Source organism: Notamacropus eugenii, chromosome 3, assembly GCF_028372415.1.
Source record: "Notamacropus eugenii isolate mMacEug1 chromosome 3, mMacEug1.pri_v2, whole genome shotgun sequence".
NCBI classification, from domain to species: Eukaryota; Metazoa; Chordata; class Mammalia; order Diprotodontia; family Macropodidae; genus Notamacropus; species Notamacropus eugenii.
The window spans coordinates 195,498,180-195,516,910 of NC_092874.1; the positions used below are offsets into that span (position 1 = coordinate 195,498,180).

Consider the following 18,731-nt stretch of genomic DNA (forward strand, 5'->3'; position numbering starts at 1 on the left):
TTTGTGTCAAGCTATTGTTTCTCATGTATTATAGTTAACTTATGGATATGGTTAGTAAGAATCAGTTGGGAGCATGATTAGGTCAATAGAACATAACTGCTCTTCTAGAAGAGACCAGTGTCAATCAAAGGACAAGAGCTCAAATCATGGTATCCTATGGGAGGCCTTTGGTGGCTAACACAGTGCTCAGATTGACTTTATCTACTGGGCAAATATCTCTTGAAGAAAATTTTAGGATGGTCTGCATTTTCAAGAAAAGGGACAAAAGTGAAACACAATTATGATAATCTGATGGTTCTGGATTGGGGTAGGGCATGGGGTGGGGAGAAAGAAGTGTTGTGAGTTACATAAATCTTGTGAGGATTTGGAAGGACTGTGTCATAATGTGGTGGATTAGAAAAGGCCTGGCCAAACTTCCATTCAGGCATCTGGGTTGAGCAGTGTCATGCAACTTGCTTCCCTCAACTTTGCTAAGTGGAAGTAGGTAAAAAAACTAATTGAAATGCACAATTAACAATCTCAATCCTTTTGCTAACCTGCCACTCCAACCCTTTATGAGACATGGTGGAAGAAGGACATGAATAGAATATGGAATTGAGCTCTAATAGTTTATAATACCCAAATATCTTACACATTACAGAAAAGAAATGGACATCATTTTCCCAAAGGGCAATGTCTACCACTTTACAATGCCTGAGACCATTTATTCCTTGTCACAATTTTTCCTGGGGTCAGCTCTAACTCAAGGCTTTCTGAACTTATCTAAATTTAGCTATAGAATAGCAGGAGAGGCTTGACATCACTATTTTAATTTCCATATCTTTGTCAAACTGACTATTCAGTGTCCCAACTCAGGGCAAGGCTCAGGTTCCCAACATGCCCAAGATGATCTTAAACTTCTTTTCTCCACCACTGTAGACTTAACTATTGGAATGAAACTTTGATTATTGGGATGATGAAAGGTAGAACAGAGAAGAGAAAAATGGAAGCCATGGCACCTTGTTCCAGAATACTGTGAATGTCTCATCTGTCTGAGATGTTGAAAAGTGGGAGGTAGATAGAGAAATGAACTAATTTCACAAACTGAATTTCTGCATCAGTGACTTTTAATATGGATGCCACTGGGTAAGTAATCACAATTTGTCAGAGTGAAGCTTCCTCTCTTTTGATTGGGGCTTGAATATTCACCTGGTCTCAACTCTCCTTTTCTATGATTCCCTTAATCCAGTCCACATACTGTAGCACTTTGGTGTAGAAACCATATCCATTGCCACAGCCAATGCCCCAGGACACAATACCTGTGGCTACCCAGCGATCTCCAGTTTCATCCTTCACAGCAAAGACTCCTCCACTGTCTCCTTGACAAGCATCTCTCTTTGAGGTCTTGTCCCCAGCACAAAACATATTGTCAGAAAACACCTGTTGGCTCTTTTTTGAATAGAGCCATTTCTGACAGTTCTCTCTTGAGATCGTGGGCAAACTCACAAACCTCAGATGATCATGTATTTTTTGTGCCTCTGTTCCAAAGCCACTGACATAACCCATCAATCCATTTTCATAGAAGGTTTCACTATCTGGCAGACAGATGGGAAGGAGGTCGGGACCTAGAGGGACACTGTTCTCCAGCTCTATAAGAGCAATGTCATTGTTGAAGTTGTTTGGATCCTTTTGGTCATAGTCTGGGTGGACGATGACCCTGCGGATGGGATGGATCCCCAATTTCATGATTTCATCCAAATTTATATGGCCCAAGAACACATCTATAGATGTATTCAGCTGTGAATCACTCTCTTTAGGGTAGATGGTGTGGGCAGCTGTAAGGATCCATTTATCACCTAATAGTGCCCCACCTCCACGCCCATGGATGCTGGTGAAGGCCTGCCAAGGAAAGTTGCCCCTCCGAGCACTTTTCCCTGCAATGATGCGCTGATTTTCAACTACAGGATATACTGGCTTCCCACACACTGGAAAGAGAGGGAGAAGAAAGACCAAGTCATCTCATGTTCATCATACCTATTCTTCCTTGTTCCACTCCACCTTTCCCTATCACTGTTAACCTCTTGACCTTTTTCCTCTTTGTTCTGACTCCTCCTCCTTTGCTGACTCTTAGAATGTCTTCCCTTAATACTTGGTTCCTCTCTGCCTTTTTACTCCCACATCAGGGCTTTATGGGAGGGGGTAGACTAGGTGTCCCAGTGAATTGATTATACTATGGGAAACTTAATCCCAAAGGGCCTCTGCTCACCAGGTAAACACTGAGGAATCTTCCTGTTTCCATGTTTTTCTTTCCAAACGCCTTGGGCTGAGCAGGTATATGTGGCTAAAGAGAAAAAAGAAGGTATGACTAAGCTGATAGGTAAGGGGCCAACATTTTGTGAATGAACTTCAAGGCAAAAGAATAGATTAAGAATTGAAGCCAAAGAGTCAATAAAGACAAGAGCAAGGATAACCACAGATAAAGAGAAGAGTATTGATCCAAAGTCCCTATGCCAATTAGCCTTCAAAACCAAGGAGTAAATTGTTGTTTGGTCATTTCAGTCACATCCCACCCTTTGTGACCCCATTTGGGGCTGTCTAGGCAAAGATGCTGGAGTGGCTTGTCATTTCCTTCTCCAGCTCATTTTATAGATGAGAAAACTGAGGCAAACAGGGTTAAGTGACTTGCCCAAGGTCACACAGCTCCTAAGTATCTGAAGTCAGATTTGAACTCACGAACATGAGTCTTCCTGATTCTAAACCCAGTCCTCTATCCATTGTGCTACCTAGCTGTCCTTAAGGAACAAATACAAATATACTTAATTTATTTATCAATTCAACAAATACAATTTATGTGTTGACACCTCTCAAGGGCAGAAGCCGTTAGTTTAATTAACCCATTGTTAGTTCTAGAACAGAAATATGAGTACTATCTGTCTGTTGGTCTGTTTATCGATATCTATATATTTATCTATCTATATCTATCTATCTATCTATCTATCTATCTATCTATCTGTCTGTCTGTCTGTCTGTCTGTCTGTCTGTCTGTCTGTCTGTCTGTCTGTCTGTCTATCTATCTATCTATCTACCTATCTATCTATCTATACAAATACACAGCTGTGGTAATTTGTGCTTACTGGTATTTTATTTGTAATTGTTATTTCTTTCCTTGTGTCTCTGTCTCCCATCTTTCCTATTAAAATGTAACCTACTCTTTTTTTTCTCTTGTATCCCTTTCTGGAGAGGCAGCATGGGGAAGTCGATAGAAGACGTGCTTTTGGGTTTTAGTACTTAATAGTTGTGTACTGATAAATTGGTTCACTCCTCTTGGTTTTGGATTCCTCGTCTTTAAAATGGGATGATGTACAAAAGACCTTATGGGCTGTTATAAGGAAAACCTTTTGTGAAATGTTAGGATGTTAGGTGTTATATGAATGTGAGCATTAGTGTTTTGAACAGAGCTTTACATAGTAAACTAGTTGATAATTAATGATGAAATATATGAAAGCTGAAACAAGAGCAAATGGACTGGATAGTTCATTCATTTAACATTCAGTATTTACTAAGTGCCTAGTATGTACCAGGCTCTTTGATAGACATAGTGAGAATCCAGTCGGACTTCAGGAAGAACTTCCAGATTGTTAAGTTACAGAAGTCAAATGCTTGAACAGGTAGTAGAGAGGCTAGGGTATGTCCTTCCTTAGAAATCCTTCATGGTTGGAAAGAGGACCATTTACTCTGAAAGACTTACTTTTGGTCAAGTAAAGGGCTAGGCCTACATAGATGGCCATTAATTATGACCATGGCCATCTTTGGAAGGAGGGCATGTAGGTACCAAGAGTACATCATATTGGGAACCCTTCACAGAATATATTTATACAAGTGAAACTGGTGAAAATAATGAATGAGAGCAACTCTTAAGAGGAAAAAAACAATCTGAATGGTGTTTGGGAGGGAGAAGGGCTAATATATTTTCATCTTGGTGGTTGTGGATGGGATGGTATTACTTTAGTATCAGGTAGGAGACTCACATATTTCTTCTCTCCGGTGGCTTCCTTGAATCAATGCCTAGTAGTAACCAGAAATGGACCCCCCCAAATCTAAGATATTAATTACCTCATATAATTTTGATTATGGAATGTTTTTGGTTATGGCCTTATCGTTCTCTGACCTGTTATGGGAGATGATTCACCTTTGTTGAAGAGAAAGATCCAAATAACAAAATGAAGAGACACTTTCTGTTTTGAGATGGTAGAAGAGAGAAGGAACAACATCTCCCTTACTCCAGCTTTTCACTAGTCCTTACCTAATGAGGACTTACCATTTTTCTCTTTACTTGCCATCTTGTAAAATGGTTCTTGGCAAGTGTAAAGGATCTCAGCCTTGTAGGTATTTTCCCCCTTCTTAGTAAGGTGTACAAAGTTCCCTTTGGGTAGGTGGCGGGGAGCTCCACAGTTCACAACTACAGGAAAGAACAGAGAGGAATATGGAGCCATGAGGTAGCTGGGTATTTATATATAGCCTTTTGCCATCTGGCCCCAAACTTCCTTACCAAACATAGGTTCCCTTCCATGCACTCTGCAGTCCATCCAAACTGACTTGCCTGTTCTTCATGCTTAATACTTCATCTTCCATCCTTATGCTTTTGCACAGGCTGCTCCCAATGCTCAGGATGCATTCCTTCCTCATTTCTACCTTTTACACTCAAGCTTAATTTAAGCATTTTCTATATGAAAGGAAGATCCTTTCCTGATCTTTCCCAGCTGCCAGTTAGCATTTCTCCCTATTATTTTCTATTTGATTTGTATATATTTTTATTTTTACATTCATATATGTATAGCTATACTTATACATATATATACATATACACAATATGATACATACATATAAATACACACAAATGAGCGATTTCTTTCAATAGAATATAAGTTCCTTGAGGGCAGGCACTATTTCATTTTTTCCTTGTATCCTTATTACCTAGTAAAGTGCCTAACACCATTTAAGCCCTAAATAAAGAATTGATTGCATAGGGTCTCATAATGAGAGGAAAGAGCTTTCTGCTCAAAGAATAGTTGAATGATGGTTTGGGGGGAAAACACTCCAGAGGGATTTCCTAGAGATGGGTCACTTCTGTGTCAAGAAGAATGAAAGAAAATTCCTGGAGGTACCATCCAAGCTTTTCACTACTTGTGAGTAATGGTTTAGAAAACCACGTAAGATTCCCCACTTCAGACTCTGTAACTCTTGATGGACTGATTGGAAGGGTGAAAAGGAGAGGTCTCATGGCAAGGGGGTTAGCCTGACACCCTCCTATCTTCACCTTTTGAGCTGCATTACCCCCTTCTCTATGAAGAGAGCACGTTTCATTGGGGATAGTGTCTTTGACAGCTGTCACTTACTCTTGCAATACGGCATAGCTCGGTGCCATGTGCCATCATCCTGGCAGAGAGAGGTGAAGGACTCCAGTTTCTTGTTCCCCTGGTTTTTGGAGGAAAGAGAAGAACATTCAATGATGGCAGAATTGACTGTTGGGAGAAATCAGCTCTGTGATAGTATTTCCTGTTACTATGGCAGCTGCTCTTCTATCTTAACATTCTCAGGCCTTCTCAACCCTTGCAATTTACTGTTCCTTCCCCTCTTTTTCCTTGAGGATGTCTCTGGTCCCTTTTAGAGAGACACAAAATGAGGAAGAAATTTTGCCTCTGATCATAAAGCAACCTGGCTCCAACCTACCCTTTTAACCATATTTCACACTCTTCCTCTTCCTGGGATTATTCCCCAGTTTTTTGTCCTGCCCTTTCTTCTCCTTGTGTCTCTGCTCAAAAAATCCTCACATCTGGAAGAGACAACCTCCTCCCATTTCCTGTTAAAGTTTATCTTTTATTTTTTTTGCTTCTTCTTCAAAGCCCTATTCAGGTACCATCTTCTCCTCAAAGACTTTCTAAGCTCTTTTTTCCCTAAATTTCTCATAAATAGTCACTTATCTGATATTGGTGTTGGATTTGACTGCGCAATATGGGAGATACTGGCACAGGACCACTCAGCATGGTGTGCCTACATAAGAGAAGGTGCTGTGCTCTTTGAGCAAAGCAGAATTGAGAGAGCACAAAGTAAATGCAGGATGTGCAAATTTGGGATATTCACCCCAAATATTCATATGGACTATCTGTGCCCAACCTGTGGTAGAGCATTCCGAGCTCATATTGGTCTGATCAGCCATAGACAGACACACTGAAATTTCACTTTACAAAGGTGATGTCATTTTGGCCCTTTTTGAAGATGAAGGACGACAACCAACTAACCAACCAACCAACCGAAGGAATAGAGAGATAGTAGAGGAAGATGGGGATGGGGCTCACCATGTAACCTATGTGAAGAAGACTTTGCCTAGCTCTTCTATGTTTCTATCACATTCATCCTTTTATCACACTTATTTATCTGTTAAAACCCCAATTATTAGACTGAAACATCTTTGAAGCCCCAGCATCTATCAAGCACACATCAAGTATTTCATAGATATTTGTTGAATTGAATTGGACTGGAAATGCTGCTGCTTGAACCCATGAGTCCTTTCCTGCTAGTGTCTTTCTTGTCCCAAAGTTGTTGACAAAATCTACCTCTTGTCCATAAGGCATTTGGTGACGTGGTACAAGAGGCAGCCTAGAGTTGTATACATAGATCTGAAAACCGTCTGCATAGAGATGATCATTGAACAGCAACCAAGGGAGTATAGATAGTAATGAGGACACCTGAGCACTGAGGTACACCAACAGTGAGTGAGCATGATGTAGATGAAAGTCTAGCAAAGCAAAGACTGAGAAGTTGTCATTTAGAAGGAGACTGAGGAGAGAACAGTACCATGAAAACCCAGAGGAGAATGAGTATCCAGAAGGAGGTGATCAAGAGGTTTAAATCTTGCAGAGAGGATGAGGATTTAGAAAAGGCCCTTAGATTTAGACATTAGGAAATCCTTGGTAGTTTAGGAGAGAGCAGTTTTGATTGAATGATGAAATTAGAAGCCAGATTAAAGGGTGTTTAGAAGGGCAGCTAGGTCATGCAATGAATAGAAAACCAGCCTTGGAGTCAGGAGGACCCAAGTTCCAATCTGGTCTCAGATGCTTTCTAGCTGTGTGACCTCTTTGCAAGCCACTTAACTCCCATTGCCTCCAAAAAAAAAAAAAAAAAAAGGAGAGAATATAATAATATGATAGCCAGCAGGGATTTTCAGAGAGAATGAAGGTTTCTTAGGGGTTTGGGAGACATGAGTGTGTTTTCAGGTAGCAGGGAAGGAGCCAATAGATAGGAAGAGAATGAAGGTAAGAGAGGGAGAATGTGGTTAATAGTAGAGTAACTTGTTGGAGAATATCAGAAGGGAGGAGATTAAGGGTTTATCTGGAGGGCCTTGGCAGGAAGAATAGCCATTTCTCTAAGATTAGAGTGAAGGAAGAGATAAATAGTAGGGAAAATTTGGAGAGGTGGATAATCTATCTTAAGCAGTATCTTAATGCAGATGAGGGAAATCAGGAGCCTCAAGGGGAAAGTATACTAGACACCTTTGGGTGAAAATCAGTGGAGGGAAAAACAGAAGGGATATCATTATTGGAGTATTGTCAGGTGAGCAAGAGGAAATGAATGAAGAATTTGGGAAATAGATCACTAGACTAGAATATGATATCAGATGCAGACGCATCAATGGGGGTTCCCTTCTCTGCAGACAGTTTTCATAGATGTAGATCATTCACTTCCCCCACTGAAATCTCTAATATGGTCCAGAGAAAATGGTGTTTTTTCAGGAAGCCCATCTTGGTCAATTTAGACAGAAATACCTTTATAATGGAGAAGAGCAACCTGTCTAGCTCCCTTTATTCTAATTATATACTCAATAATAACTCAAACATATGCAGTATTCCCAAAAGTCTTGGTGCAGTTTTAAGCTATTCAAGGTTAAATTTATTTAATTAATTTTAATTAGATTAATTTTATTTATTTAAATTAAATTTTAATTTATTAATTAAATTTATTTAAGCTATTAAAGCTTAAAATTGCTTTCATAGCTTAAAACTTCCCTAAGACTTTTAGAACATCTCTTTAAAGTTTCCAAGCCCTTTTCTCACAAACAATCACATGAGGCAATACAAGTATATGTATGGTATTCCATCAATATTAATTAATTTCTAATATTCAATTAATATTAGTGGAACTAATTAAGGTTAAGAGTTTTAGTGGCTTGCCCAAGATCGCATAGTCAGTAAATACTTTGTTGTTGAGTTGTTTCAGTGACCCCATTTGGGGTTTTCTTGGCAAAGATATTGGAGTGGTTTGCCATTTCCTTCTCCAGCTCATTTAACATGTAAGGAAACTGAGGCAAACAGAGTTATGTGACTTGCCCAGGATCATACAGCTAGTGAGTGTTGGAGGTTGGATTTGAAATCAGGGCTTCCTGATTCCAGGCTCAGTGCTCCATCCACTGTGTCACCTAGCTGCCCTTGGTATGTGGTAAATAAAGCCAGGTCAATGGAATCATTACCCTAACGACAATGATAATGATGATGATAATACCTAACATTTATATAGCACTCACTTTGTGGTTAGCACTGTACTAAGTGCTTTATGTTTACTATCTCATTTGATACAACAATCCTGACAGGTAGGTGCTGTGATGTCTTCGTTTTATAGATAACAAAAATGAGGCAGACAGAAGTGTTGGAAAAGACCATGAATGTCTTCTAGTCCAGCTCTACCCTAAGTCATGGCTCCTATCTACAACAACCCCTGCAAAGTGATCACTGATGACTGCTAGAATGCCAGCCTCTCATGGGAATCTCAAAAGCCTCCATGGTCATTTCCAAACAATTCTAGTTGTGAGAAAGCTTCTCTTTAAACTAAACTCAAATATGCCTCCCTGTAGCTTCCACCCTCTGACCCTAGTTCTGCTCTCTGGAGTGAAGTGGAACAGGTATACTTCTATGTAATAGCCCTTCAAATACTTGTAGACAATGTGTTCTTGAGTCACATAGCAGCCAGGCTGTGCAGTGGTTAGAGCACCACGCCTGGAGGAAGCAAACTGTGAGTTCAAATCCAGCTTCAGACACTTACTATCTTTGTGACCTTGGGCAAAGTCATTTTGCCTCAGTTTCCTCAACTATAAAATAGAGCTAATCACAGTATCTACCTTTGCAGGGTTGTTGTACTTGACACATAGTAAGTGTTATATAAATGTCAGCTATTTTTATAAAAAATGTTTATTCCCTTTCCCCCATGAGTCTTCTCTAAGCTAAATATATTAATTTCCATGAACTGATCACTATTGATCATAGTATCTAGCCTTCTTGCCATCCTGGTCACTTACTTCTGTACTCACATTTGTCCTTGTTCTTTGCAAGATATTGTGTCCAGTATATTTTATTTTGTTTTTCTCATGGTTTCTCCTATTCGTTTTAATTCTTCTATGCAACATGACTAATGTGAAAATGTGTTTAATAGTAATGTGTGTGTAGAGCCTGTAGAAGATTGCATGTTTTCTTGGGGAAGGAGGAAGAAAGGAGAGGGAGAAAATTTGGAATCTGTGGAAGTGATTGTTGAAAACTGAAAACAAATAAATTAATAAATTTGGAGGAAAAAAAAGATATGGTGCCCAGAATTGGTCTGACTAAGGAAGAGTAGAGTGGGACTCACCTTTCTCCTTCTGGACACTATTTCTATTAATCTGCAATTTTTAAATTTATTTTTTAAAAAATTAATTTGCTATTAATACACTGTATGTCATTTAATACCCCTCTCACAAATAGCGAATTAGCATTCTGATTGGTTAATTGCTTTTTTGTGAGTTTAATTAGTATGAACCAGTCCCCCAAAGCCTTGGTTATCCCTGATTAGTTGACCAAATCATTCTGGAGAAGCAGACCCTGGAGTTGAGGTGAGCCCTTTCCATCAACCTCCCCTTGAAGTGAGGCCTTGCTTGAAGGGGATTTTATCCTAATTAAGTTATCCTGATGAGATCAGGCTTTCTCCCCCATCATGGGCTCTCACCTCTGTGAGCTGGTATCCAGGCTTGCAGGAAACAATGATGTAATCCCGGAACTGGTACTGTTGTTGTGGATTATTGATAACAGTGAACACATCAAGGGCCTTAGGCTGGGGGCACTTGATAACTGTTGAGAAACACAGGAGATGAGTGTGAATCTCCAGCCCATCCACTTTTTACTTTTTTTCTTCTTCCTTCCAGGTTTTTATCTTTGCAGATGCCTGGGAAGGCCATGTTGGGGTTGGGCAATGAGGTGTGATGTGGTAGGTGTGGTGGTCTTTACCTTCTGTGGTATAGCGGATCTTCCAGCCACGGCTGTCTCCAGACTCATCTGTGAAGAACAGAACATCCACAACATTGCTGCTGGTGTTGATGATACCAGGGCTCCACATTCCACAGTACTCGCCAATGGGCTTCCCGCTGGCATAGACCTGGTGGTGTGTAAGAAGTGAGAAGAACAGAAGGATCAATGTTCCAACTTATTTCTGTGAACATGCAGCCACTTGAGATTGAGTAGATATTTTGGGCTGGTGTACAGGTAGGGTCAACTGCACTTTGGATATTTTTTTCTGTTTTTGTTAGGAACAAGAGTCAGTGTGGTGTGACATACTGAGAATTTGGCAGGGGGAGGAGATTCTTTCATCGTGTACCCACCATGCTACAGACAAGGAAGTAACAGAGACAAAATATGGAAGAAACAGAGAGGACTGTACCTGGAGCTGGTCATAGGGGCAGCGAACCTCCTGATGGTCATCAATTTCAAAAGGCTCTAAGAACTCGAGGTTGATAGATAGGCCCCGATCCACCCGAATACTGTAGTTACAGCGCATGTCTGGGGGATAGGGCTTGGGGTACTCGAGGCTGGAGATGTATCCTGATTCCTCGGTGAATAGCTCACTACTGCACTCCGCTGTAATTATAAAGCCAGGCAGAGGTCACAAAGAAGCTCTGCCTATTTCATCCCCACCATAACCTTCCTTGCTTCCCCCGACCTGGTTCGTACCACGGCAAGAGTGTCCATCAGCCTGGAGCTCATACCCAGGGCGGCAGGAGCAGAAGTAGCTGCCTATAGAGTTGTGGCACAAGTGTTCACACCGAAGCTCTGACTTGGAGTTCTCCTCAATGGCATTGTCCTGGGCAGCACATTCATCCATGTCTGGAAGAGATATCAGCAAGGAAAGGTTTGAAAGCTTTTATTGTAGGACTGAAGAAGGAATCTTTCTATAGGACATCTGAGGTGTAGGTGATACAAGTAGCAGGGTTTGAAAATGTTCCCCTCCCTAGTTTTTAGAGAGACTCTCAGAAAAGAGAGTGAAAAAGTTGGGTAAGTGGGCATCGAGAGACAAATGTTTGCGGTACACAGTACAGCTGTACACTCTACTCTCCACCCTCACTGTCATCTACCACCAGATGTGGGGTAGAAGAGAAATGTGGTCATTGGTCCTGGAAGTCTTCAGGGACCACTGAGGTTAGGAGTTGTTTCATCTTAGGGATGAGGACAGAGAGAAAATGAGGGGAGCAGGGAGAAGCCCTGACTACCTCTTCCTTGTCAAGTCACTGTACCCCTTCCCCCACCCCCTTCCTCAAGTAGACTCCAGGAACTCTATAGGAGTTCCTTCATAGGAAGCCCTAAGCACAGAATCTGGGTTTCTGCTCTTGGTAATGGAGCTTTCTGATGGTAGGATAGGTCCTTTGGACAAATCTATTGGTGAGATGCCAGGATTCTCTGCTCCACTCTGGAGGCTACTTTTGCAGGTGGGTTGGAGGAAGGAGTTAAGGTGAGGCATAAGTATTCTGTAGTTTATGATAGGTTCCTGAACCCCTTCTCTTACCTTACTTACCACGCATACCCTTTAGTCCAGGAAAACTGAACCCCTAAACATCATGGTTGGCATTAAAGTCCAGTGGTGGCATACTCACCCACAGCTTGGTAATAGGCCAGGAAACCTTTGTAGAAAATGGTGGTCCCATTCTCCTCATTGGAGAAGTCAGAATGAAACTTTAACCACATCTGGTTCCCCTGGGACACGAACTCCTTCTGGACAGGAGGATTTCCTGCTGTGGATCCCAGTTGCCCACAAAATCGACCCAAGTCTTTTTTGTCAGTAGAGATCTAACAGAAGAAAAATTAAGGATAAGATTCCCAAACAAATGACAAGTCAGTGAGGATCACTCCCTTTCTGTCCTGCTTGAAGGGTTCTTTGATTAATTTGCCCAATAGTCATTCTTGCCATCCCAACCCTTATTCCTCCCCCTCCATATTGTGACTGCTATGAATAAATGCTAAAGGAGGTCTCTTTTAGCTCTAAATCTATGATTCTATGTACTCTTGGGGCTGAGAATGAATTCAAATTCATCCTCCAGTAACTCCCATTAACTTTTCTCTTCGTGACCAAACAACTCTATGTTTCACTACCATGTTTTTACACAATACCAGACTATTTCAGGAGCCCTTGCTGAGAATCTCTCCCAATCCTCACCACTTTCTCTCCCTTCTCTTTCTCCCTTCCCCTCCATCATTTTAATGCCACCATCCCTTCCCTGGATCTTGCTTTCCCTCTGTTTGGTCCCTTTATTCCTCACTTCTCTACCAGAAAATATACTCTTGGCATTTTCCATCTTTTTCATTTCTAGAACACAGCCCAAGGCTCCCCACTGTACCTCATACAAAGCTAAATTCCAAGGCTACCACCTCTGGTCACTTACTCTGGTTATGCAGAGGCATGGTGATGTTCCTCAACTCCTCCAGTAGGCTAACATGAAAGTGCACAGCAAACATTTGTCTCTCAATGCCCACTTACCTAACTTTCTCACTCTCTTTTCTGAGAGTCTCTCTAAAAACTAGGGAGAGGAACATTTTCAAACCCTGCTACTTGTATCACCTACACCCCAGATGTCCTTTAATATTACATTAAATAAGATCACAGAACAGAAAACAAGGAACCAAAATCAGTATCAAAAAAGAAATATTTAAAATTGTTTTATCTTTGTGGGACCCTGTGGGATCTCCTGAAAATATGATCTCTTGGAATCTCACAGGTTCTATCTCATTTGGAAACATAAGGGAAAGGCACAAAGGTGAGAGAATAATTTGCTGAAAGATCATCCATCTGTGGTCAGGGCATTTACAGAGTGAATCCTATAAATCTCTCTATGTCCTTCTAGAGGGAAGGGGCAGGTGATCAATTCACGTGCCAGGTGGGGAAAATCAAGCTCAAGGTCTTCTTAGCCAGCTAGTAGAAAATATGGCACAAAAATGTTATTTTAAGATCACGGAGCCAGAGATTTAGAGCTGAAAAGGATGTTAAGGTCATTTAGTTCAACTCTCTTATTTTACATACAGGGAAACTGAGTCCTAGAGAGGTGAATTGATTTGCCTCAGGTCACAGCTTTTGTGTAACAAGAGCCAAGATTGAAAGCAAATTTTGACTGCGAATCTAGTACTCTTTTCAAAGGTCCTTGGTACCCTCTCATGGAATAAGGCTTCTACATAGCTGATCTATGTCACCAAGCAACTAATTGATAGACTTGTATTTTTTTGGGCAGGGAGGGGGTGAAGACAATCAGGGTTAAATGACTTGTGCAAGGTCACATAGCTAGAAAGTGTCTGAGGCTGGATTTGAACTCAAGTCCCCCTGACTCCAGGGCTGTTTCTCTATCCACTGCACCACCTAGCTGCCCCTTGACTAATATTTTAAAAAAATCATTTGATGTGTGATTACATCACAGTCATTTATGGAGAAGAAAAGGAAAGACCCTCTCCCTTTTGGAAAACCTTACTCTTTGGAAAAAAATATTAGATAGTGACTATTTCTGGCAATATACATATATATGTGTATATATACACATATATATGACATTCTTCACTAGTAGCAACCTCCCTCTCTGTCTTGTACTTTATTTATTGGAGGGCAGAAATGGAAGATTTTCTTTTTCAAGAGAAAATGATCTGCTTCATTCTAGAGACTGAAGATTTTGTACAAAAACTACTATGCCAGTGAGGACTCAGTAAATGTTAAGTGAATATTAAGAGGACAAACCTTTCTATTCTAATTCCCACCCCTCCCCCAATCATAGAGTGGGGGTGAGGATTGGGGGAGGATCCTTGGTCCCTGAAGTCTACACAGTTCTTTCTTTGTGCTCTCTTCCCCTTCTTCATCCTTTTCCCCAACTCAGTACCTTGACATAGTCATAGAAACAGCCTTCAGAAGGTTCCAGATCAAACTGCCAGAAGACAAGTTTCACATAGTAGCCCTTGGGGACCACGATCTCTCTGGTGTCATCGTAATTGTTGGGGTATGGCTTGGGGTACATGGGGGATGTCACTTCTCCATAGAGGTCATGGATGATGGGTATGGAGACCCCTGACTTACAGAGTAAGAGAAATCCCAAGAGAGGCAGGAGTGACCTGTTAATGTAATAAGAAAGCACAGGGCTAGAGACATGGAATTAAGGGGAGAGTGGTCTGGGATAAAGTTCCCCATGGTGTTGAGTAGGGTGGAAAAGAAGAAAGATTATTATCTTGGTCAGTGGTTCTCTTGCTAACCCATCCTAGGCTGTACCACAGTGGGATGGTAAAATGGTCCTGAGGTCATTGCCTCCCTCTCTGTTTGCTTTCGATTTTCCTCCCTTTCAGTCTTCCCCTCCTCCAGCTGGGGCAGAGATTTCATTTTCTCGGAAGAGGGGTGAACCAGAAACAAAATGAAATTGGGTTAGAGACAGAGGGAGGGGGTTAGGGGTGGGAGATGGGTGGGTCTAGATTTCCAGGACAAATTTCTCAAACAGTGTCCTCTGCTGGTTGTTGCAAAGGCCTCTGGGAGAGAGGGTAAGATCTGCATGGATGATACCACCACTTGGGAAAATTGGGTGCCCCATCTTCTACCATTCTACTCTCTACCCTCACTGTCATCTACCACCAGATGTGGGGCAGAAGAGAAATGTGGTCACTGGTCCTGGCAGTCCTCAGGGACCACTGAGGTTAGGAGTTATTTCATCTTAGGGATGAGGGCAGAGAGTAAATGAGGGGAGCAGGGAGAAGCCCTGACTACTTCTTCCTTGTCAAGTCACTGTACCCCCTCCCCCTCCCCAATCAGATCCACTCACATTCTCTAAGCCTGCGCAGGGGTCCGTGACTCTCCCCACAGCTGCTTCATGCACTCTGGAATGAGAGAACTCCAGGGCGGGGAGGAGGGGGGGAGACATGAAGGGGAGGGAAGGAGGAGGGCATATGTGAGGAGGAGGGAGAGAGCCATTTCGGGGAAAGTTAGGGGGAATTGGCTATTTGCATAAACAAAAAGCGGAATTTTGAGGTTTTCTTCGGTTTTGTTTTTAAAATCCCTGTTAATGGTGCCATCTGCTGTCTTGTACAGAGAAGGACTTCATAAGGGTCTATGGTCGCAGATTTAGATTTAGAAGGGGCCTTAGAGATCATCTTCTTCAAGTCTCTCATGTTATAAAATAGGAAACCAAGGACCGTAAAAGTTATGTGATTTAACCAGGGTCACACGGGCAGTAAGTAAGATTCGAACCCACATCATCCGATTCTTCTTGCAGCTTCATCGTCCCAGGGATTGAACCATTGTTTGATTCTGCATTAGTATCTACAAAATCTTGAAAATTATTCAAATCAATTTCATGTTTTAAAGTTTCACTTAAATGATATGATTTTTCCCCTTAGCTATCCATAGCAAAGTGAGCTCTTCACAAGGCCAAGTGGATGGTTTTAATAAATCTAGATAATTAAAAATTCTTTCTCCACTGTTTTTGTCTGATGAAAGATCTAAGTTCATGTGTTGAATGGTATTTTCTAGTAACTTATGCCTAGAAAGATCATTACATTTATCATTTTACTAAATAGAATATCTTTTAACTTAATGACCATATCTTCAACTTGAGATTCATGCTCTCTAGTGCCAATTTTAGAATTTTTCAAAGCTCTTATGGTACATTTGATTAATTTTTCTGCTTTTTGTACATTAGTTCATCTTAACTGCAATGCAAGTGAAAGTAATGAAAATTCTTGAAGAATGTCAATCATTAAGGCAAGATCTTATAAGAAATTAATTCTAACTAATCTCTTTGCCAAACCACAGTAAAAAGAATGAGAAAAATGAATATACAATGGAGTTTATATACACCATACAGTGATAGCAGCTCATAAACTACATGCCCTCTATCTCCATCCCATTAATCAACCAAATATAATCATTTAAATTTCAAGTTCTTTGATTTATTTTCTAGTTTGGTTGAATTTTTATTGGGTTGGTGATAAATGGGATAAATTTTATCTAGAAATATTTTAAAATGATTAAGTTGTTTTATTCCAGAAAGTGAATCATCAAGTGGTAATTGAAACTGGTGATTTAAATAGTGCCAAATGATAATTTTTTTTTCTTGGAGGCAATCAGGATTAAATGACTTGCCCTGAGTCACACAGCTAGTAAGTGTTCAAATCTGAACTCAGGTCCTCCTGACTGCAGGGCTGGTGTTCTATCCACTACACTATCTAGCTGGCCCACCAAATGAAAATTTTAGATAAATTTCTAACAATTCCAAAGCTACTCTAGACTTTTTTCCCATCATTGTATTAGTATCATCAGAACAAAATGCATTTAAATTGACTTTCAAATATTCATCATTAAATCCAGAATCATTTAAAGTAAATAATAATGTATTGAAAATACACTCTGTTCTGGTTGACACCAATCTTTAAAAATAAATAAATAATACAAGCATTGAAGGAAATGATTAAAGTATGTAACCAGCTCACAAAATTCCTGAAAATTTAGCCAAAGAGTCTTTCCCTATTCCAACACAACACTGGCCCTGGTTTAGGATATGATGGGGGCTAGCCAAGTTTAGTGCATGGAAGATGAGCTGTAAGGGTCATAGAGTCTGGATCACCAGAGGTAAAAGGAGAATGGAGTTTGGCTGACTTAAGGCTGTAGGTTTTCAAAAAATTAATTAGAGATGATGACAGATTTGGTATTATTGAGTTTGGAATTGCCTGAAAAGTTGGTTTAAGGTCCTTTTTCTGGATATACACTAGGCTATTTTGAATCTCTAAAAGAGTGATTTGAATTCTTGGAGGAGAGGGGCATATGCGAAGGGGACAGAGTCATTATGTTCTTCTTGGGTCCTTAGGATCCAGGATAAAAGTCAATTAATGACAAATATTTTAAGCATCTGTTGTGTGATTTGTATTGGTCTCTGACGTAGAGAAGAGGCCTTTCCTTATTCCTCCTGTTGTTAGTGTCACGATCATCCTAGAAGTGATGTTATACTAGTTTTGTGGTATCTCCTGATGTAGAGATGTCACCTTTGAAGTTACAGCAACATTAACTTTGTTTGGAGCTACGCTCAAAGAACTTTAAACTAAGCATACCCTTTGATCCAGCAGTGCCACTACTATGTCTGTATCCCAAAGAGATCATAAAAAGGGGGAAATGACCCACATGTACAAAAATATAACAGCTCTTTAGGTGGTGGCAAAGAATTGGAGATTGAGCAGATGCTCATCAATTGGGGAATGGCTAAACAAACTGTGGTATATGAATGTAATGGAATACTATTTATTATGCTATAAGAAATGATGAGCAGGCAGATTTCAGAAAAACTTGGAAAGGCTTACATGAGTTGAGTAAAGTGCTCAGAACCAAGAGAACTGTTGTACACAGTAACAGAAATATAGTGTGATGATCAGCTTTGATAGACATAGTTCTTTTCGGCAATACAATGATCTAAGATGATTCCAAAGGGCTCATACTGGTAGATGCTGAGTAAAATGCTCAGAACCAAGAGAACATTGTACACAGTAACAGAAACATCGTGTGATGATCAGCTTTGATATAGTTCTTTTAGGCAATGCAATGATCTAAGATGATTCCAAAGGGCTCATACTGGTAGATGCTGAGTAAAATGCTCAGAACCAAGAGAACATTGTACACAGTAACAGAAACATCGTGTGATGATCAGCTTTGATAGACATAGTTCTTTTCGGCAATACAACGATCTAAGATGATTCCAAAGGGCTCATACTGGTAGATGCTACCTACATCCAGAGAAGGAATTATGGAATCTGAATGCAGATTGAAGCAGACTATTTTCTCTCTCTTTTTTCTTTCTTGTGGTTTTTCCTTTTTGTTTTGATTTTTTTTCACAGCATGACTAATATGGGAATATTTTTAATATGATTGTACATGTATAACTTAGATAGCTTGCAGTCTTGGGGAGGGGAAGAAAGAAGTGAAAAGAAATTTAGAACACAAAATGTTGAAAACTATCTTTACATGCAATTGGAAAGATAAAATACTATTAAGTGAGAAAAAAATTAAAAATCAAACTAAACATTGATTTTGTTTAATTCCTCACCCAGAGACGTCACTGAATTGGAGGGAGATCACCAGCTAGAGTCTATGAAGGCAGGATAGGAAGCCTTGGGTCCTTGAGGTTTCCTATACTCTTGAAAGGGACAGAAAGCATGAGGATGAGAGACAGAGGAAGAGACAAGAGTATTACTCCATGAGCCCCTTTTGGCTAGGACTCCCTTGCTTGTAGGAACACACAGTCAGGGAGCAGAATTAATAATTGCCAGCTGTTGATGGCCTGGCAGTTATTGACAGAGGACAACAGAAATGAGATGGAGAGCAGAGCGCAGGACAGATACAAGTGGATTGAGGACTGATGGGACCAGGCAGAGCAGTGAGGTCAAAGTCAAATAGAAACAGATCCA

The 18,731-nt window shown here is 40.5% G+C and overlaps 1 protein-coding gene across 1 annotated transcript; it reads right to left on the reverse strand.

The window, feature by feature from the left end:
- Positions 1-1,088: 1,088 nt before the first annotated feature.
- C1R (complement C1r) lies at positions 1,089-15,250 on the reverse strand. The gene is made up of 11 exons (XM_072653857.1): positions 15,104-15,250; positions 14,180-14,408; positions 11,921-12,113; positions 11,004-11,156; positions 10,714-10,910; positions 10,284-10,431; positions 10,006-10,127; positions 5,376-5,454; positions 4,298-4,438; positions 2,246-2,320; positions 1,089-1,964 (listed from the first exon to the last, which is right to left on the reverse strand). Coding segments are annotated over exons 1-11 (2,109 nt in total). The 5' UTR covers positions 15,106-15,250; the 3' UTR covers positions 1,089-1,194.
- Positions 15,251-18,731: the final 3,481 nt, after the last annotated feature.